We start from the raw sequence: 21,821 nt of genomic DNA, 5'->3' as shown, positions 1-21,821 counted from the left end.
GTGTGTATGTATGTGCATGTTTGTGTGTGTGTGTGTATGTATGTGCATGTCCGTGTGTGTATATACTGGTATCGTATTTATGAACTAGGACCATAAATAATGTGTGTTCTTTACTACCTTATACAACCAATTTTTTAAATTGAAATGTGTGTTCTTTACTAACTTATACGACAAGGCAGAGACTTGTGTGAGGCAAATGTTACCACAGATTTAAATATTTGCAGCTTTAAAATTTGTACTGAGAGCTTGTATGTAGCTTCTGATGACTGTGCAGCTTCATCTTCCCCTGACTTCTTCTGTCTCTCTTTACCCCCAGTTTAGAAAAATCAGGTATGTTTAGGCTCTGCTTGCCTTTGTCGAGCTGCTGGAAGAAACAGCATGGGACAAGGAGAAGCTCTTCTATTTCAGCCCTTCTTAATGTTGTGGGCTCAGTCATCTCTGCCTTTGTGACCCCACAGGCTGTAGCTTGCTGGGCTTCTCTGCTCATGGAATTTTCCTGGCAGGAATATTGGAGTGGGTTGCCATTTCCTCCTCAGGGGATCTTTCCGACCCAGGGATTGAACCTGCGTTTCCTGTGTCTCCTGCGTTGGCAGGTAGATTCTTTACCACTGAGCCACCTGGGAATCACTTCTTAGTGTTAGTATGTCCAAAATAATGTATTCTTGAAATTAAATACTATGAACTAACCTTTTCTAGCCCGGAAAGCTGTTATCTCAGGGTTTAAACAAGAGGAACTTAAAATAGCAATTTTGGTTTATTTCAAGATTACAGCACTTAGTGGCAGGTAAACATGGGGGAAAATATTCAGCCTCATTAGTAATCAAAGGAACAGAAAACAAAATGTTACCAGACTATTTTACCAATAACACAGGCAGTTTTTAAAATGTAAGAGACAGGAAAGAGGGGAAGACGTTGAAGGGGTGGCGGAAGCATAAGGGTGTGCCTCGCCCCCGCCTGCGCGGTGTGGCGGTGTTGGTGCCTTTGGCACAGCGGTTACCCTGAGGGAGCTTAGCCTAAGGAGGTAACCAGGAGCGAGCATAAACATAATTATCACCTCAGGACCTTGGAAACAACCTAAATGTCCAGCCACTGGGGATTGGTTACATGGAGTAGGAAGAGATAGGCAGCGGACTTTTCTGCCACTAGAATGGAGGACTATTTGGAAAAATAATGATGGGGGAAAGTTTGTAAAATAACATCAAGGGAAGCACGAACCTAGTCACTGTGTCTGTGTGACAAATAAAAACTACATTGGAACAAAACGTCATCCCTGTGTGATGGGAACGCTGGTGGTTCCTCCCCCCGCCTTTGGACTTTTCTGTATTTTCCAGATTATGCTCATAATCAGAAGAAAATCTGTAATTTAAAAATGCATACTTTATGGCTGAGTAATGTCCCATTGTGTATATATGTACCAGAGCTTCTTTATCCACTCATCTGTCGGTGCACATACTTTATGGCTGAGTAATGTTGCATTGTGTATATATGTACCAGAGCGTCTTTATCCACTCATCTGTCGGGGCACATGTAGGTTGCTTCCACATCCTAGCAGTTGTAATGGTGCTGCAGTGAACACTGAGATACATGTGTCTTCTTCAATCATGTTTCTCAGGGTGTATGCCCAGTAGTGGGATTGTTGGGCATTTGGGTCGGTTCTAATGAAGCGGATGAGCCTAGAACCTAGAAAAACAAATGTCACGTGTTAATTCATATATATGGAATCTAGATGGAAACAGATGGTACTGATGAACCCACTTGCAGGTCAGTGACGGAGACACAGACAGAGAGAGCAGAATTGTGAACACAGACAGAGAATTGTGAACACAGACAGAGAGAGCAGAATTGTGAACACAGACAGAGAGAGCAGAATTGTGAACACAGAGAGAGAGCAGAATTGTGAACACAGACAGAGAGAGCAGAATTGTGAACACAGACAGAGAGAGCAGAATTGTGAACACAGACAGAGAGAGCAGAATTGTGAACACAGAGAGAGCAGAATTGTGAACACAGACAGAGAGAGCAGAATTGTGAACACAGAGAGAGCAGAATTGTGAACACAGAGAGAGCAGAATTGTGAACACAGACAGAGAATTGTGAACACAGACAGAGAGAGCAGAATTGTGAACACAGAGAGAGAGCAGAATTGTGAACACAGAGAGAGAGCAGAATTGTGAACACAGACAGAGAGAGCAGAATTGTGAACACAGACAGAGAGAGCAGAATTGTGAACACAGACAGAGAGAGCAGAATTGTGAACACAGACAGAGAGAGCAGAATTGTGAACACAGAGAGCAGAATTGTGAACACAGAGAGCAGAATTGTGAACACAGGGGGAGCAAGAGTGGGTGGGGTGAATGGAGAGAGTGGCATGGGAACATTACGTTATATGTAAAATAGACAGCTAGTGGAGACTTGCAGTATGGCTCAGGGAGCTCAGAGTGGTGCCCTGTGACAACCTAGACGGGTGGGAGGTGGGGGGAGATTCAAGAGGGAGGGGACATGTGTATACTACGGCTGATTCATGTTGATGTGTGGCAGAAACCAACACAATATTGTAAAACAGTTGTCCTTCAATTAAAAATAAACAAATGTAAAAAATGCATACTTTAGCATACTTTGTACTGATGAAACCGTATGAACACTTAGTGGGGTTTGAAAAGCCTCGTGGGAATGACAACAGTGACTTTTGATGAGGTGATGGGACTTGGTGGAGGGGATTGTTTTTAATGTTTTGCTTGAATATGCTTTTGTTCAGACTATATCTTGTATCGGGAAAGCGAATATAAACGTAGAAAAAGTGTTTTGGAAATCCACGCCACATTTGAGCAGAGGTAGTAGTGTGCAGATACCTCCTGGTCCACGTTGAGGATGATGGAAACAGCTAACAACGGTGGTCAATGATAGACGTTTTCTTTCCTTCTGCAGATATTCCTGAAATTCCAGAGAGCATCTCATTCTGTAAAGCACTACAGATCGCTGACTTCAGCGGAAACCCATTGACTAGGTAACCTTTCTGCTTGCTTTTCTGACCATAGTACTAAAGGCACCTTTTCCCTCCTGGCTCAGTTGTGAGCCCACTGACCGGTGGATTCCAGGCACCTGTGATGCCAGGGTGACTGAATTGCTGCCCACACAGCAGTGCGGGGACAGCTCTCTGGAGTCTGTCCCAGGGGTGTCTCTGGGCCACGTGGGCCCATTTCTAAGATTTCTCGAGACTCTAAGCAACCTCGGAAGAAAGAAAGGTATTTTTCCTTTCCATTCCTTTTGTTTGTTTTTAAAGTGTCTAGAAAAATTGGGATTAAGTTAAAACTTGGGAGTCATCTATCTCAAAATTGCTTGGGTCTTCTTGGGTATGGAGAATGCCCTATTTCACTTTGTTTTTCCTGTACCTGCTTATTTTTAAGAAGTAAGTATGTCTTTAATTCTGTTTTTTCTCCTTTGAATTTCAGTTTTATGTTACTAATAATGCTTATTTTATGGAAAATAGTGTTCTAGTAAGCTCCAGCCCGATTGCTTTCTGACTCACCACTGTCGTCACGTCTCATCCTCTTTCCTGACCATCCTTGTCCGTGTGGTTGTCCCTCTTCCTCAAACATTTCTGCAGCTCCCACCACGATGTCAGGTGGGAGCCCCTACCGTGCTGTGAGTCTCCTCCACCCTCTGTCTGACCTCGGCCTGCCTTCCGGCCTTCACTTCCCTCAGTTGCCTTCTCTGGCCTGGTCCTCGATTTCCCTCCCCCTCTGTTTTGGCTTTGCCAGTCCCTTCACTCACCTTTCAGATGCAGCCCACGCATCACACTTCTGCAGGACCCTTTCCTGGTGACTCCCACGGCCCCTCCTCTGGGCTCTGTAATGCTCTCTGGGTACTTTTCTCATAACGCTGGAAATCTGCATGTGAGTGATCACTCCGACCCAGGCCCCTGGACTGGACTGTGTTCCTCTGTCACTTAGCTTGTATCTGCTGCCCTGCTGTCCTTTCTGGAAATGAGAGAACCCTCAACTAGTGTTTGTGGAACCAAACTGAGCTGCTTGTGCTAAAGGCAGCTTCTGGGTTAGGCAGCTGAGAAACACTCACTATACTGGCTGGAAGCTTTTTGTTAACTCTTCAGTTGCTTAATCCCCTTTTCTGTTTCTTATGTTTTTTTCCCCTCATGTCTGCCGACATGTGACTTTACCATCATCTCAAAACTCTGGATCAGAACACATTGCATCATAAGAGGCCTTACTCAGTTTTCACCCTGGCCTCTTGTTTACCAGGTTTCTTGAAGGAGAGCCATTTTAATGTGGCGGGTGTGTTCTTTTAAGAATTATGAGTTAAGAATCTGTGAGTTGAAGGGACTTCACTTTCACTTTTCACTCTCATACATTGGAGAAGGAAGTGGCAACCCATTCCAGTGTTCTTGCCTGGAAAATCCCAGGGACGGGGGAGCCTGGTGGGCTGCCGTCTATGGGGTCACACAGAGTCGGACACGACTGAAGCGACTTAGCAGCAGCAGCAGCAGCAACAATTATTCAGCATGGCCTACAGATTTTATTACTGAAGCAGCTGAGGCTCCAAGAGATGGAACGACCATTTAGGATTGGCCTACGGATTTAATTACTGAAGCAGCTGAGGCTCCAAGAGATGGAACGACCATTTAGGATCATGTAGCCACTGAGTGACAGCTCAGACTAGCTTTCCTCCCTCCCCACCGTAAGTCTGGCCTTCCTCAGCATAGCCCATCACATCACTAGCTTGACTCTTAATGTTAACAGCCAGTAAAAAAGCAAACCAGCCACTTAAAAATATATTTTCCTTACATTTAAGATCATTTTAGCTAGTTTTAAAATTATATATATATATATATATATATATATATATATATATATATATATATATATAGTTTCTGGAAAAAATTCAGAACAGATAAGTTGCATCTTTTGAACTATAGATTAAAAAAAAAACTTACCTCTATTACACTATGGAAGAGGTTATTGTTGTTGTTCAGTCACTCAGTCGTGTCTGACTCTTTGTGACCCCATGGACTACAGTATGCCAGGCTTCCCTGTCCATCACCAGCTCCCAGAGCTTGCTCAAACTCATGTCCATTGAGTCGGTGATACCATCCAACCATGTCTTCTCTGTCATCCCCTTCCCCTGCCTTTAATCTTTCCCAGCATGAAGGTCTTTTCTAACGAGTCAGTTCTTCACATCAGGTGGCCAAAGTATTGAAGTTTCAGCTTCAGCATCCATCCTTCCAATGAATATTCAGGACTGATTTCCTTTAGGATGGACTGGTTTGATCTCCTTGCAGTCCAAGGGACTCAGCTCTCAGCTTTCCTTATGGTCCAACTCTCACATCCATACATGACTACTGGAAAAACTATAGCTTTGACTAAATGAACCTTTGTGGGCAAAGTAATATTTCTGCTTTTTCATACACCATCTAGGTTTGTCATAGCGTTTCTTCCAAGGAGCAAGCATCTTTTAATTGCATGGCTGCAGTCCCCATCTGCAGTGATTTTGGAGCCCAAGAAAATAAAGTCTGTCACTGTTTACATTGTCTCCTTATCTATTTGCCATGAAGTGATGGGACCAGATGCCATGATCTTTGTTATTTGAATGTTGAGTTTTAAACCAGCTTTTTCAGTCTTCTCTTTCACTTTCATCAAGAGGCTCTTTAGTTCTTCTTCACTTTCTGACATAAGGGTGATGTCATCTGCGTATCTGAGGTTACTGATATTTCTCCTGGCAATCTTGATTCCAGCTTGTGCTTCATCCAGCCCAGCATTTCTCATGATGTACTCTGCATGTAAGTTAAATAAGCAGGGTGACAGTATACAGCCTTGATGTACTCCTTTTCCTATTTGGAACCAGTCTGTTTTTCTATGTCTGGTTCTGACTGTTGCTTCTTGACCTGCACACAGATTTCTCAGGAGGCAGGTCAGGTGGTCTGGTATTCCCATCTCTTTTCAGAATTTTCCACAGTGGAAGAGTTTGCAACTTTGTAAAAACCATTCCTGAGAATGTATTTCATCGATTATGAAAGCCCTCATTAATACTCTCATATTATTCTCTATATTAAACGTCATACAGCATAGGATTTGTTTTTTAAAAAAGGAATCTAGAAAGAGGAGAGAAACGAAAGACTCTAATCTAGAGGCTATCACTAAGGCAAGAAGCCCTCACTACCCCCTGCAAAAAAATGAGTTATGTGTTCTCTTCTCCATCTTAGCGGGTTTATGTATAAGGACCTTCAGCATTTTAGATGCAGTGAGATCTTTTTGCCTTCAGTTGGTGTTTTTTAAGCCTCAAATACTGGTAACCATAGGAATATTGAAAGTAAATTTTCTTTATAAGTATTTAAATAATTTTATTTTGAATCTTCTCTGTTCAGTAGAGTCTAAGAGAAGTATACAGAATTTCTTTTTTGTGTAGAATGTTGTGAAACATATAATCATCTCACATGATTGGCATCTTAGATCAAATCAAAAGAAAAATATTAAGAAAGTAGCAATTGGCTGTCAGCTGATTAATTGTAAGTAATCTGTAGCTTTGCTCTGGGTATTATAAGCTACAGGAAAAAAACCTGAAGCAGGTGTCTTACGTTTTATGATAATCTTGTGGGGTAAGATTTCTCTCTGTTTTCTGTTAATCGATAAAGTGTTTTCACTCTTAGGCACCTCCAACTGCAGCAAGTTTTTACCGTTTTCTTTCATAGAGTGCTCAGTAGGCTCACGACACTTTTTCTCCTTTATTCTTACAATTTGTATTTCTTCCTTCTTTATTTCTGGATCACTTTATCCACAAGTATTTATCATGTCCCTGTACTGCCAGGTAAACCAAGTCCTTACTTTTTTTTCATTATAGTTAGAAAGACAAGAAACATGCCACATATAATGTAATTTTAGGAGGTTATTTCAATCAGCAAATAGAAGAAGAAATCATTATAATTATGTTCACTATACACCATATATGCAATTCTCTTTATCAATTATAACATTTTTTGTTGTTTTTTTAGATTGCCAGAAAGCTTTCCTGAATTACAGAATTTGACATGTCTTTCCGTAAATGACATCTCACTGCAGTCTCTGCCTGAAAATATTGGCAAGTAAGTTAAGTTTTTATGTGAAGTTTGCTTATATCAGGGTGAATGGGCATTTATATCAACTCCACCTCCTTCCCTTTTTTGGCTCTTGTTTTACGTCTACTCAGAAAGCTGCTTACCCAGTCTTCAGTTTCCCCTCAGGAAAGACCACAACCAGCTTCTGTGTGTTTTGCATCCAGTTGCCCCTGAATTTTAATAATTAAAAAGGATGCTGCCTCTTGTTACTGGTGGAGAACCTAATTTATTTGGAGTGTTTCTCTATAAACGGATGGATTCTAGAGTAGTTAATTGAAGCGAAGCAGCGTGTGTCATATAGGTGGTTATTAAATCCTGTTAGGAATGACTGCTCCTAGTAATTTCATTGAAAACTTATGGCCTGTGCCTTATACAGCAGCTGTGTCTGACAGGCTGTGCACCGTGGATCTGGGGACAGGGAGCGAGGGTGGTGGTCTGGAGAGCAGGCTTGGAACGGGGAGGGGCGAGGCGTGGCGAGGCTGTGTCAGGAGGGGATGGAGCAGGGCGGGCGGGGGACTGGCCCAGCTCAGTCCCCATACTGGTTCCTGAGGTCAGGGAGCATGGCCATGGCAAGAAGTGTAGGATCCTTTGAAGGAACTGTATGCTGGTGAATCTGTTCTCTTGCACATTCCCACAGATGAACTGATGGAGGGAATTATCTTAGCAGGTCTTCTCCATCCCTTCAGGATGGATGGTGGCTTGAAGCAGGCCGGTGGCTCATGCTTGACCACTTGAAAGCCCACCTTGCCGGCCAGCACTCGTGGACCAGTGTGTGGCTGTTATAAACGATTTCTCTCATGCTTACCTGTCCTGCTTAAGTTCTGAGATGAAACAGAAGCTCGCTTTTTGGGAACTGCAGTGTATCTGGGTCTCTTCTGCAAAGGCTTTTCTTCCCAGGTGTCTGCAGTCCACCGTGTCCCCTCCTTGCTAGAGGGAGACGGCTGGCTGCCCCGTTTCTACCTGCAGGCCTGTGTTTCTCTGCGGTTCATGCAGATGTTTGGACCCTGAGCCAGCATATGTGATGATTAAGAACTCCACCCTTTTAGCTCTGGGACAGGATAGACACAGGAAGGTCCCAGCACCGCGAGTTCATGGCACCCTTCGTGGAGGAAATCGCAGTGTTTTGTGCTGGAGAAAGCAGTCATTATGATGTTTTTATGGAAACTTTTTGTTGTTGTATTTTTGTTAATATGCATATTTGAAAAGTGTTCCAGCAATCATTGGATTTAGTACATGCTAAGATGGGCTTCTCTGATAGCTCAGTTGATAAAGAATCTGCCTGCAATGCAGGAGACCCTGGTTCGATCCCTGGGTCAGGAAGATCCCCTGGAGAAGGGAACAGCTGCTCACACCAGTATTCTGGCCTGGAGAATTCCATGGACTGTATAGTCCATGGAGTCGCAAAGAGTCGGACACGACTGAGCGACTTTCAGTCAATAATCATGCCCTGCACTCGTGCTGTGTCAGGTTTCATGGATTTCTAATTAATACACTAGCCATGTAAATATTGACCTTGCCCGCCTCCTGCCCTCAGGGTCTCTGGAATCTAATTCTCTGAGCCCCTCCTCCCCTCTTCTCCTGCTCTGGCTGGCCAGCTGGCTGCTCCGTCCATCTCCTCATTTGTGTGTTTTTAAACAGGTTTCATGGACCCGACTGAGCGACTTCACTTTCACTTTTCACTTTCACTTTTCACTTTCCTGCATTGGAGAAGGAAATGGCAACCCACTCCAGTGTTCTTGCCTGGAGAATCCCATGGACAGAGGAGCCTGGCGGCCGCAGTCCATAGGGTCTCAAAGAGTCAGACACGACTGAAGCCACTTAGCGCTTCCTCATTGGGAGGGACTCTGCAGTTTCCCAAAGGATTCCCACATGGTTGCTTTGGAGCATTTAACTAAATATTTAGTAACCAGAAAACTTCTTAGTGACAGGATGGTATTGTGAACAGGGCACAAATAGCAGGTGCTGCAGAAAGCACGAAAAGGATGTTGAATGGCCACTTACCTGATGGATACTCCCCGCTGTCCCTGTGGATGCTGGAGTGGAGGGCCGGGCGTGAGTTACCCTGCCGGTTTGGTCAGATGAGGCAGACACCTCATTGTCGGTCCTTTCAGGCTCTGTTGACGATGGGAACCCTGTTTCTCCTTTCGGCGCCTGGCTTGGACAGGTGGCCTTAACTGAGAAAGCTGTGGAATTCTCCAGGGCCGGATGGGGGTGTCCTGCCTGGGGGAGAGAGCCCAGCCTTTAGGACAAGCAGCCTTGCAGGACCTTGGAACCGAGGGCACCCTGTTCCCTCCTGTGTGATTTGCCAAGAGGCAGTTTGGAGGGCGTTTGGGCATTGAGGGCAGAGCTGGAGCTGGAGTCTGGCTCTTCTGGTCCCAGGCCTGCTTTTCCCCAACTCCCTGCCGCATCACCGTGGGATAGCCGCCTCCCCCCCACGGCCCTGAGAGCCTCAGTGACTATGTCCTGGTTCCCCTTGTGGCACCTAACAGTCCACTCGTTAAGGAGGCAGTTCCAAACAGCTTGGTAAAAATTTTTCTGCTAACAAGCTAGTGGCTGTTCGAAAAAGTAGTCATATACTTTGAAAGACTGAATATTTGTATTGCATTCTGAAACATCCCCAGATCCGTGCCATGGGAGGGGGGTACCTGATGGGCACCAGGCCAGCTTCTCAGATCACCGTGGCCTCTCCTCTTCCCTGTCCTCACCGTTTGTCACTGCTTTGCAAAGATGCTGTGTCGTCCACACACGCTCAGAGCTGTCCAGTGTGGAAGCTGAGCCGCTGGTTTACCTGGTAGCGTTTCGCTGCGTGTCTTTCTCATATAGAACTTTCTGTGGGGCTCCCGTGAGTTCCCCCCCAGTGCACAGGAGCTTGAGCTGCTGCCGTGGGAATTGCTGAGTGCGCTGTTTGGGTTCTTGCGAGTCTGCAGCATCAGCTGTTGGTGATGAGCAGCAGCCAGCATGGCACAGGTGGTTCATTCCTGCAGGGCGTGGCTCTGAGCCAGGTAACCATTGTCTGCTCACTGGGATGAAGCAAGGCTCTCCAGCAGTAGAATCTTTGCAATACTTTGTAACAAGATGAGGAATGATCATGAAAATCTTTTAAGCCACCAAGAGGTGTACCAGCTACTTCATGCAAAAGTATACATTTTTCTGTCACTAGAATAAAAGTGTCCCAGATTTGCTGGCCCTTTTCTGGGATGGCCCGTCCATAATTACTTGGCCCTTCAAAGGAAAGGGCATTTAACAAGAAAGCAGGAAACTAACTGACTTTCGATGGGTGTTTAAAAACCTCTTTGTTAATTAAAAAACCTCTTTGTTAAAAATACACTTTCTGATTAGTCTTCTTGAACACACGTGTTTGATGTCAGGGATGATGGGACTTTATCAGCTGAATTTCAGCAAAGACCTTTCCATAATCAGAAGAAATTTTTTAAAATTACTAATGAATGATTTAATAAGTGCAGTTGATGACACAGTTCTTGGATCAGTGTAACTTAAAAAGAAAATATCTTGGCTGGGCTGAAGTATGTAGAATCTTTGTTCCCTGACCAAGGATCAAACCTGAGCCTCCTGCAGTGGAAGTGCTGAGTCCTAACCACTGGACTGCCAGCAAAGTCCCTGGATCAGTGTGACTTTGCGAGGTGTCTTTTTCCCTTGTTACACCATTAAACAAGTATCAAAGTGAATCATTTAGGGTCAGTTTTGTTCCTAAACGTAAAACAGAGTATTTACTACATAATATAGTATTTTCAGTCTCATTGCTTTCACTAATGAGAGCCCAAAAGATTTTTGTATCTCTCATAAAATATTTAAGAATATTTTTCTTTTGTTTTTATTTTCTACTTATTTTTTTTCTTTTTATATTTTATATATGGGTACATAGTGTATCTATATATCTATCTTACAATAAATATAAGTGTAAGGATTTACTCTTAAATGTGTGGGACCACCCTTTAGAACAGAATAGTTGGGAGTCACTTAAGCTAGAGACCAGTGATTCTCAAACTCTGCCGTGTTGGGTCCCCAGGGGTTTCTAGAAGTCTTTCCCGGCTCTTGTGGAGAGTATGGACCAGGCTGTGGTGGGTGGTCCCTGCTAGCCCCTCCCTGCTTGTACCAGCACAGTTCTGCTATTAGCTTCTGATGTTTTTGTATCTGTGTTGCATGTAATGTTTGCATTTAAAAACCTGCTGCATGTGTGTTTAACATGGTTCAGTGACCTGTTGCAGACGCTTGGCAGTGCTTGCTCACTGTAGCATCAGGAGTTTTCACTGGGCTGTAGATCACTTCAAACCCTCTCACGAAAGTGAATTAAAAAATTTTTACCTGTCTGCTCACTATCCAGACTGGCTGAGGTTTCCCCCCACTTAGTGGTTGAAGTTCTAGCTCTTTTGTGAAAACTTCCCTAGTGACTAGGAGAGATGAAAGAGATCCCAGACTCACAGATACCTGATCCCTGGGTCGCCCGCACGCTCAGCACTGGATCCTTTGTCTACACACAGAAGGCTAGTGCAGTGTGTGTGTGTGTGTGTGTGTGTGTGTGTGTGTGTGGTTGGCATGTACACTGGGTCCACCTTGTCTCCTGGAGCTGTGGAGCTCTGGGTCTGAGTCCCTCTTTGTGTCTGGACCGACCCTGCTGTGGCTCTGACGCGCTGGGCAAATTCATGGATGAGACGCATGGTGTTCCCTCCTCCATGCTGCTGGTCTCCAGACGGACATCGCAGATGGTCCAGGTGGGCTCTAGAAGCTTTGTGCTGGGACCACGTTAGCCTGTCCCTGCAGAGTCACCTTCTGGGCTGAATGCTGTATCGTTCCTATAAAAAGCTGACTGAAGAAGCAACTGTGAAAAGAACCTGTTTCTCTGAAACCGTCTCCTGAAAAATGTGTGTGTGTGAGTCGCTCAGTTGTGTCCGACCCTTTGCGACCCCACAGACTGTAGCCCGCCAGGCTCGTCTGTCCAGGCAGGAACACTGGAGTGGGTTCCCATGCCCTCCTCCTACTGAAGAATACTTGTTACCAAATGATGTTGCTTATTTTCCCCCAGGTAAGGAGGTATTACAGAGAGATTTAAAAAATACGTATTTTTAGGGGAAAAAATGCCTCACTGGGAGAACCGTAAGCTTCTTCCTTTTAATAACAGTTCTAACATTTATCACATTTCCCTTTCTGCTTTTGTTGCCAGAAAGCTTAGAGCTGGTTCCCACGATCAGCAGGAGCAGCTGTGTTGGTTTCCATGTGGTGGAGGGACCCGGGGACCCGGGGGCAGGGGTGCTGCCGGCGTGCAGGGGGGCGGGGGCGGGGTGGGGGCCTCGGCACACCTGTCCCGTTACAGCTCCCACTCGCTGAGCACAGGGCGCCAACCCACGCTGTGTTAGCTTTGTCTGTAAAGTGGGGTAAGTCATCTGCCCGTGTGTGTCTCACTGGTGGGGTTTGAACTTGGTCTCCTCCTGTAGGAAGCTGCATTTCCTCTGCTGTCGGATGCCCCGCTGAGCACATGAATCTCCTCCTCCCTTCCCCAGCCCTCGTTCTCTAATTCATGAAACTTTTGGCCTGGTTGTGCTTTATGAAGACCTCTTTAAGTCCCTCCTAGAAAGAGTTGGGGTAAAATTAAGTAAAGGGCTTTGTCACTGAAGGTGCCAGTGAGGCAGAAGGGCGGCAGGGGAGGAGGGGGTCCTTCGTAGACCTTTGAGAGAATTCTAGGTCTCGGATGGGCTTTATGAAAACTCTCTCAGTAAAACTGAGTTTTCAGATATGCTCTTGAAAACAGTGCCAAGTGACAGTGACTTTTTACTATCACTAAAAACACCTGGAAGATTCCACTGCTCAAGCCAGGAAAGATGAATTTACTTTAAGAAGTTTTGAAACATTGGTACAAAGTGTAAATGAACTTTCCTCTCAAAAGAGCCTTTTGAGCTTGTGAAAACATTTTTCTTGAGATTAGTGGTAGCAACGTGGATGGACCTAGAGATTATCAAACTAAGTAAAGCAGGTCAGACAGAAAGACAAATGTGTCAGTTTTATGTGGAAGCTGAACGATAGTACAAATGGAGTTATTTATAAAACAAAAACAGTCTTGTAGACAGAGAAGACAAGCTTTTGGTTACCAAAGGGGAAAGGCAGCGAGGGATAAATCAGGGGATTGGGCTGAATAGATACTCACTACTGGGACTTCTGTGCTGGTCCAGGGGTTAAGAACTTGCCTTCCAAAGCAGGGGACGTGGGTTCGATCCCTGGTCGGGGAACCAAGATCAAACATGCCATGGGGCAGCTGAGCCCGCACGCTGCAACTACCGAAGCCCACACACTTTAGGCCTATGGTCTGCCACAGCAGAGGCCCCCTGCACAGCAATGAACAGCCTGTGCAGCCATAATGATACTTTTTAAAAATCAGACACACACTACTCCCCAGGTGGTGCTAGTGGTAAATAACCCACCTGCCAGTGCAAGATACAAAAGAGACATGGGTTCCATCCCTGGAGGAGGGCATGGCAACCCACTCTGGTACTCTTGTCTGGAGAATCCCATGGCACCTGGTGGGCTACAGTCCATGGGGTCGCAAAGAGTAGGACATGACTGAAGTGACTTGCGCATGTGTGCGTGTATATATATATATATATATATATATATATATATATATATATGTAACACTGAATCACTTGCTGTGTACTTGAACTTAGCACAGTATTATAAATCAAGTATACTTCAATAAAAAGGATGCAGCCCTCATTTAAGGGAGGGGGTCCTTCCTCAAAAAGTTGAACGTGATTACTGTATGACCCAGAAGTCCCACTGCTAGTCATGTTTACCCGAGAAAACTGAAAACACATGTCTATAGAAAATGGGTGTACAAATGTTCATAGAAGCATCATAATAGCCAATTTGAAACAATTCAGATTTTCATCAGTGGAGGAACCAATAGACAAAATCTGCTGTTCCCATGTGATGGAGTATTACTCAGCCATAAAAAGGTAATGAGGTAGTTACACATGCTCCAGTGTGGATGGACCTAGGAAACGTGTTCAGTAGGGAAGCCGGACAGCAAGGTCACATACCGTACCATTTCATTCAGATGAGATGTTCAGCAGAAGCAAGCTCATAGGGACAGAAATTAGTGGGTTGCCTGTGACTGGGGTAAGAATAGGGTGGGATGGTGGGAGCAGGGGGTGTGTGTGTGTGTGTGTGTGTGTGTGTGTGTGTGTGTGTGTGTGTATCTCACTGGTGGGGTTTGAACTTGGTCTCGTCCTGTAGGAAGCTGCATTTCCTCTGGTGTCAGATGCCCTGCTGAGCACATGAATTTTTTCCTCCCTTCCCCAGCCCTCATTTTCTAATTCATGAAACTTTTGGCATATTTGGGCTTTATGAAGACCTCTTTAAACCCCTCCTAGAAAGAATTGACTTGTGATGGATGTGAAGTTTCTTTTTGGATGATAGAAATTTTCTAGAATTAGGTCATGGTGATGTTTGTACAACCTTGTGAATATACTGAAAACCACTGAATGGTACCCATTATAAAAGTGGATATTATAGTATGTGAAATGTATCAAAATAATAAAAAAGAAGGGACGTTAGGCAAACTTGAAGAAGCCTGGTGCTGCTGAGGGATGATGCCATACCTAGGAAATGGATCTATGCTATTCTTACAGGAACTCTTCTGTAATGTAGCCTCACCAGCAATGTGCTAAGATCATTTCATCTCAGTTACTGGCACCTGGTGATAAGCAGGTACACAGAGCCAGAGCCTCCAAGACGTCCAGGTGTTGTGGAGTCGGGGTGGTGGGGAGCTCAGGGAGAATGTGAGAATCTGGGAAGCCTCTGCCTTCGTCGTGAGCAAGCTGCTCTGTTTGACTTTGTGTATCTAGCTTCATGAGATTCCATATCCTTGGCTGTTAAAGAAACTGGTACCATCAGAAAAAAGGTGAGTTAGCCTAAATATATCTAGACATCTCTATTTAATTAAATTTCCTCCTCAAAGAATAACGTTCTTTAAGAAGAAGAAATATGTGTAATAGATTGGAATGGTGCCCAAAACCCAGTGGTCAGTCACTAAATGGTTATCATCAATAAAGACTTGGTTGTGACCATTTGCTAATAGAAGTAGAACAAGCAGATAAGCCCTGGGTTCTCTGGCAGATTGAAGTCGAGCGTGTGGGTGTGATTTTGTGTCTGCTGCCCTTGGGAATGGTGACCTGTTAGTACATGCTCCCTGAAAAGAATCAGTCTTTTTGAAAACTGTTACTGTATTTAATACTTTTTTTTTTTTGAGGCCTGGGAATTTCTGTAAATATTTATTGCTCCAAAAATAAAATGAAAGATTTTTAGAAAATTTTCTAGAGCAACACCGCCATAAGGAAGTTTGTAACCAGAGTTTTCTTATTAAATACTAATCTGGTACTAAAAAAGTGGAAATACCGTGGATATGTAAATACTTCCCTCATCCTAGTTGAAAAGTATTGCCATAAATGTTTCCAGATTTTATATTTTAATGGTTTAATAGTATACTGTCATTTGTTTGTTTGGGGGCACCTAAATTTATTTTATTCTTTCTTTTCTTAATGATATTTGCCACCAAAATGGGGAAAAAAAAAAAATCCCAGTGGTTTAGAAAGGAATTTTTAAAATACAGTGGAGGACAGATGTAAATTTTTTTTTTTTAAGTAACCCCTCATCCAGTCCCTGAAATAGAATCCTAAAAATACAGTTGGCCTGCGTGTTGGCTCACAGCAGGGTGAACTCTTGCACGTGCTCTCAGGGACTGTCAGCTGCTGGCACCAAAGACTTCTGCAGACTCTTCCTGCAGAAGCTTGTTAGGATTTTATCTTTCTTTTATTAAACCCTGTTTGGGGGACTTCGTGGTAGTTCAGTGGTTAAGGGTTCGCCTTCCAGTGCAGAGGACACAGGTTCAGTCCCCTGGGTGGGGAGCTAAGACCTTACGTGCCACAGGACAGCGAAGCCTGTGCACTGAGCTACTGAGCCTGGGGCGCTCCGGGGCCAGACGCCAGCTCAAGGAAGCCCAAGTGGGCAGTGAGGACCTGATGTGGCCAAATAAATGGTATTTTTTAAAAAAAGAAAAGAAAAAGTTAAACCCCATTTGATGGTAAAAACGGTGGGAGTGAAGGAAAGATAGAAAATAGTGGTTTGTGTAGGAGGTCATCCTGATGATATTACACAGAAATTTAATTTGTCAGGAATTAAAATTGAAGGGTAAAATATCTGTTACTAGGGGAGTGGTTTTGGAGAAGGCAATGGCACCCCACTCCAGCACTCTTGCCTGGGAAATCCCATGGACGGAGGAGCCTGGTAGGCTGCAGTCCACGGGGTCGAGAAGAGTCGGACACGACTGAGCGACTTCACTTTCACTTTTCACTTTCATGCATTGGAGAAGAAAATGGCAACCCACTCCAGTGTTCTTGCCTGGAGAATCCCAGGGACGGGGGAGCCTGGTGGGCTGCCGTTTATGGGGTCGCACAGAGTCGGACACGCCTGACGTGACTTAGCAGCAGCAGCAGCAGCAGCAGCAGGGGAGTGGTTTAAAAAAAGTAAGGTTTGTATGGATTCTGAATTACCATGCAATTAAAAAAACAATACCTGTGTGTATTATCTGTTGATAAGAAAGTTAAAAATCTCCTTTGTATAGGATGCTGCCTTTTGTATGAAAAAAGGAAGCTAAGGCTATATATTCATACCCCTTTTTCTTTGCATAAAAGGCAACTCTGGGTAAATGCACAAATAACCAATAGAAAGGGGTTATTTCCCGTGAGAAGGGTCTAGGTGGTAGGAGACTGGATAGACGCAGGACAGAGATGGGAGCCAACTCATTCCTGAATATTTGTTCTGCGTGTTTATTCATGTATTATATTGCTGCTGCTGTTTAGTCATTCAGTCGTGTCTGACTGTGACCCCATGGACTTAGCCCGCCAGGCTCCTGTGTCCATGGAGTTCTCCAGGCAAGAATCCTGGAGTGGGGTGCCTTCCTTCAGGGGATCTGCATGACTCAGGGATTGAACCGGTGTCTCCTTCATTGACAGATTCCTTACCACTGAGCCACCTGGGAAGCCCCAGTGTATTAGTACTGTATTACACATATTCACAAATATTGTATTCCCTGTTCACAAAGTGAACCTCACAGACTCGAGGGTGAGAGCAGAAAGTGGTGACTGAAAATACAGATTCCATGATGAGTCCTGGCTCTGCCCCTTCCCAATCGTGGGAGACCTCATTCAGGTGCCCTCTTGTGCCTTCATTTTCTCATCCATAAAGTTAATTCTTGGCAAGAACTGGCAACAGTCTCTGTCATACAGTTCCTGTTGATGTTGTTACAGTAGTCATCAATGGCCAGTCATGTTGCCTGTTGAGTGTCTAAGCTTTTGGTCACATATCACGTGTTGACTGCATCAGCTGATCAATGCATGTGGAGTTTCTCTTGGCCTGTGGCTAACAGCCTGGCCTCTGAAGTAGACAGAGTTCAAGTCTCCGGACTGCGTCAGTTCTTAGCAGTGTGTCCTTTGCTCGCAAATATGCTGGAGTGGCATTGACCAGGTTGCCTGCATAGGGAAGTCACCTTCCTGAAGTCTATAATGGAAGATGCTGTATTCAGAAAAGCCAGGAGAGGAGGTCATTCATCCTTGAATTTTGATCTTACTGTCTCTGGTCCAAATCTGCATTCAGGCCAGCCCTGTTTATGTCAGCTCTTCCTAGAACGGCCTAGAGAACTCTCTTCTGGAGAGACTGGTAGGATTGTGCGTTGGCCTGGGGCTGTCCAGGGCAGGGTACTGATGAGAACCAAACCTGTGGTTTCATTTGAGAATCAGTTAATAATCAAAATGAGAACAGCCAGGCCAGGTTACACTCTGAGGTTTGGGCTTATATGGGAGGTGGGCATCTGTAGTCAAACCAGTGTCCTTACTTTTTATTCATCATTGTCCCTCAAGTCACCAGTTACGTATGATGTATCCTTAAAAGTTGTCCCGTACCAGCGGCTCCCCATCTGCAGGCCTGTCCTTGGAGGCGGTTTTGGGCAGAGGGGATGGCTCCCGTGGTTGATAGAATTGTGGAGCAGTCTTTCTAGGGACCCCGCCTTGGGGCTCATACATTTGTGTGGCCCCCGACTATACTTCCCTGGAGTAGGAAATGTCAACCCACTCCAGTATTCTTGCCTGGAAAATTCCAGGGACAGAGGAGCCTAGCGGGCTACAGTCCATGGGGTCAGAAAGGGCTGGGCACGACTGAGTGACCGAGCATGCAGGCAGGCATGACTGCTTGGGCACAGGGCCGTCTCAAGGAAATAACACATCAGACTAGCTCTGTCAACTTGAAGGAACATGTATCCTGCCCTAACTGCTGCAGCAGGTATGACTGTCTTCATTTTAGGGGACTCGAGGCGCCGTGGCGAAGCACTTCAGCCAAGCAGATCCAGGTAGTTGTGAGGATGTAAATTATAGAGAGAGAGTTCCAAAGAATGGCAGTCCCCAGAGTGAGGGCGGAGAAAGACGTGGCATCCTGCTCCAGTATTCCTGCCTGGAGAATTCCATGGACACGGGAGCCTGGTGGGCTGCAGTCCACAGGGTCGCAAAGACTCGGACATGACCGAGTGCCTAACGCACGCAGGGTGAGGGCAGGGTCTTGGCTGTCACTGGGTTTGAGCTGTGGCTTTGCCACTGTCTGATGGACCTCACACCAGTGGACCTCGGTTTCTTGATGGGGTCATCCTGGTGATACCAGCGACATGCTGGGTGGTTCCCGGTCAGGAGATGACAGTAAGGACCCAGGGGGTGCCCCGGGTGGCGGGCCCAGCTCTGTACTGCTTCAGGCAGGAGGTGTCGGGCCAGGAGGTGTCGGTAGCTGGGCCTGGTGACACTGCTTTGCAAGGTACACTTGATGGTGCCCAAGGAGGGAGCTTTGGAAGCAAGAGGAACGTTTTCCCTCATCTCATTAGTGGACGTCTCTAGTGGGTCAAAGAGATGTGAAAGTGATGAGCGTTCAACCTGGCAGGTCTGTCAGTGGTTTTAAAATAGAGATGTGAAAACAGCCAAATGCTTATCACCTTTCCCATAAGACTGGTTCTGGGAACAGCTAAAACTGAAAACCAGGCCCTTGATTTTACTTTCACAGTGGCCTGTAATGTCCCGTCTCCGCCTTATCTATGGGTTGCTTTTAGGGGCACATAATGGGTGGTCCCCCATCCCTCCCACGTTATTTCTTCTATGTGAGGGTTTGGCCCAGAGGCAGTGGGACTGGGAAGTTGCGATTCCACCTGGCTGCATTTTAGAGAAAGAGTCTTGGTATTAAATTCATAATTACTTATTAGCAGGGTTACTGACTTTTAAAAATATGTATATTCTGAAGGGTTTTATTTTTTTCCTCTGGTTTAATTGTGAGACTGTTAACTGTTTCTAAATTTCTAAAATTATTTTTAGAAAATTGAAGGGGATATCAATTTTGTGCATTTCAAATGTATAGTTCAGATACATTTTTCAAGCCACTGGGTTTTATGTGTGTATATGATTGTTCCTGCAAATCAAATTTACATTTTCTAATGTTATGAAAAGCGCTGTCAGTGCCTGCAATTCTGGCTTTGATGTTGGAAGGAGAACAGAGGATTAAGGCAGATTAGGGTGTTGGTCTGACACCCTGTGTTCTGTGGGATCACAAGTAAAAGTCCTCCAAATCTGGGCGTTACTCTGGTGACATTAGCAGAAGCTGGAGTTCTCGCTTTTCAGAGCTTAGCACACGCCTGCTGGAGTAACCAGCCGATTCTGTCCTGAATCAGCGTGTCGTGCCAGCGCTAACATACTGGGAGGTGTGTGGCGTCTGCTGATTCAGAATCGCCACCGTGACCCAGATCACCAGCATCTGGGGAGAACCTCTGTATGCTCGCACGGTGTTTCTGCTAGACGTGGATTACGGCTGAGAGGCAGGAGAATCTGCTGAAAAGAGTGCCACCCGGGATTTATTAAGAATAAAAGCAACATTATCACAGCCACTGCTTACCGAATCAGGCTGGTGTCCCGGGCACCGCGTGGAGTGTGTCGTTACTTGACCTCCTGCATCTCAGGGGCCCCTTGCTCTGTGAGTGTGGGAACTTAAGTGGAGCACGTGGACTCTCTGAACTGAGATGCCCACTGCGATCAGACAGACAGACTTCTCAGTGATGTTCAAACAGACTTCTCAGTGATGTTTGCAAGAAGAGCAGCTTGAGATTAAAGGCGTTCGGGTGGTCCTGTTTTTAAGGCAGTGGTGCATTTTTTACATTCTCAAGCCTGGAAGTGCATATTCGGCCCCCGTCTTGGTCCTGGGAGTGGCTGTCTCCCAGGGACTGGAGAGCTCTTCCCGTGTATCAGCGCACAGAGTTCATGTGCGCGAGGCCCTGCGGTGACGGTGCCACTCTCTTTACTTTAATGTTAAAATTTGCAAAGTAGAGACGATACTATTTTTACTGGGGATGGGGTGGTCATAGATATTTTTCCTCAGGGCAGTGAGTTACATGTCTTATTACTAAGAATTGCTCCTTCTGGAGTGCATACGTTGGGGAGTGGGGATTGCTGGGGAGGGGAGGGAATAGGAAGAATCTTAGGTATTTTCCTTAAACCCTTTTTTTCTTCTGTTCATTTCTAGTCTTTATAACCTGGCTTCACTGGAACTGAGAGAGAATCTACTTACTTATCTCCCTGAGTGAGTCTCTGGGGAAAAGCGGGGGGGGTTTCATACTGAATGAATTTCCTGAAGCATTAAAAAAAAAAAACTACAAAAAAAACTACAGTAGCTTGTCAAAAAGAAGTTCTGTGTCTTTTGGAAAATTTGAGAGATGCCAGCCTTAATAGACTTCCTGTGTAGTATTTATGGCCATAAAATCCAGATGAATCTTATTTTGGGAAACTAGTCCAAGTGAGGAATCTCATGTTGCTCAGCATTTCTAAATCCCAAGAGCTCCTTCCCTTTGTGTGTGTGTGTGTGTGTTTTTTTTTAAATAGCTCCCTTACCCAGCTACGGAGACTAGAAGAACTTGATTTAGGAAACAATGAAATATATAATTTGGTAAGTCTGTACTGAAGAGAGATTTGAATTTCACTTGTTCTTAGTTATGATCACAAAATATTTGGGGGACATCTCTAGGGATACTCTTAAGCCATTGTTTCCACAGAGACAGCTTGGCAACATTAGAGCACGTGCTTCGGTTCACACGGGTTACGGATAATGATTGGGGGTGGAGGGTCGGGGGTGGAGGTGATGGCGTGAGTGGAAGCAGCTGGGAGTCTTGGGGATGCTTTTAGGAGAGGGGTGCTGATTTTAGAGAAGTACCCACAAACCTTTGCTGTGATACTCCATTCCTAACTGTTGAGTGAAGGTCCTTTCCTTCTTAATGGGGGGCTAAATACTGGAGCTTTGTTTCGGTAACATTGCTTTTTGTTTTAGCCAGAATCAATAGGAGCTCTTTTACATCTAAAGGATCTCTGGTTGGATGGAAATCAGCTGTCAGAATTACCTCAGGTGAGTGGTAATTTCACACTGTTTCCCTCCAAAATGCAAAGAGACCACCGTCACCCTCATGCATCCCCTGCTTCTCCATGAGACTTCTAGAAAAGGGAGCTTGAAAACTAAAACGTTGGTTGCCAAAGCAGATTTGGAAAAATTTGTTGAGCATTCATCGCGCCACATGGCCACAAAAAATTGAAAGCCTCAACCCATCGTTTCTAAAGATAGTAAATATATCTTTTGGTGTGTGAAG

At 45.0% G+C, this 21,821-nt stretch overlaps 1 protein-coding gene across 1 annotated transcript in view; it reads left to right on the top strand.

Moving 5' to 3' along the window:
• LRRC1 (leucine rich repeat containing 1) overlaps positions 1-21,821 on the top strand; it is a 134,967-nt gene that overhangs the window by 83,126 nt on the left and 30,020 nt on the right. The window contains exons 3-7 of the mRNA NM_001205469.2: positions 2,926-3,004; positions 7,001-7,090; positions 20,711-20,767; positions 21,067-21,130; positions 21,509-21,583. Coding sequence (NP_001192398.1) covers positions 2,926-3,004; positions 7,001-7,090; positions 20,711-20,767; positions 21,067-21,130; positions 21,509-21,583 — 365 coding nt within the window. The remainder of the gene's footprint in view (positions 1-2,925; positions 3,005-7,000; positions 7,091-20,710; positions 20,768-21,066; positions 21,131-21,508; positions 21,584-21,821) is intronic.

Source organism: Bos taurus, chromosome 23 (assembly GCF_002263795.3).
Source record: "Bos taurus isolate L1 Dominette 01449 registration number 42190680 breed Hereford chromosome 23, ARS-UCD2.0, whole genome shotgun sequence".
Lineage (NCBI taxonomy): Eukaryota > Metazoa > Chordata > Mammalia > Artiodactyla > Bovidae > Bos > Bos taurus.
Note: the sequence above shows the minus strand (reverse complement) of the source record. Positions and strands in the feature narration are given on the sequence as shown.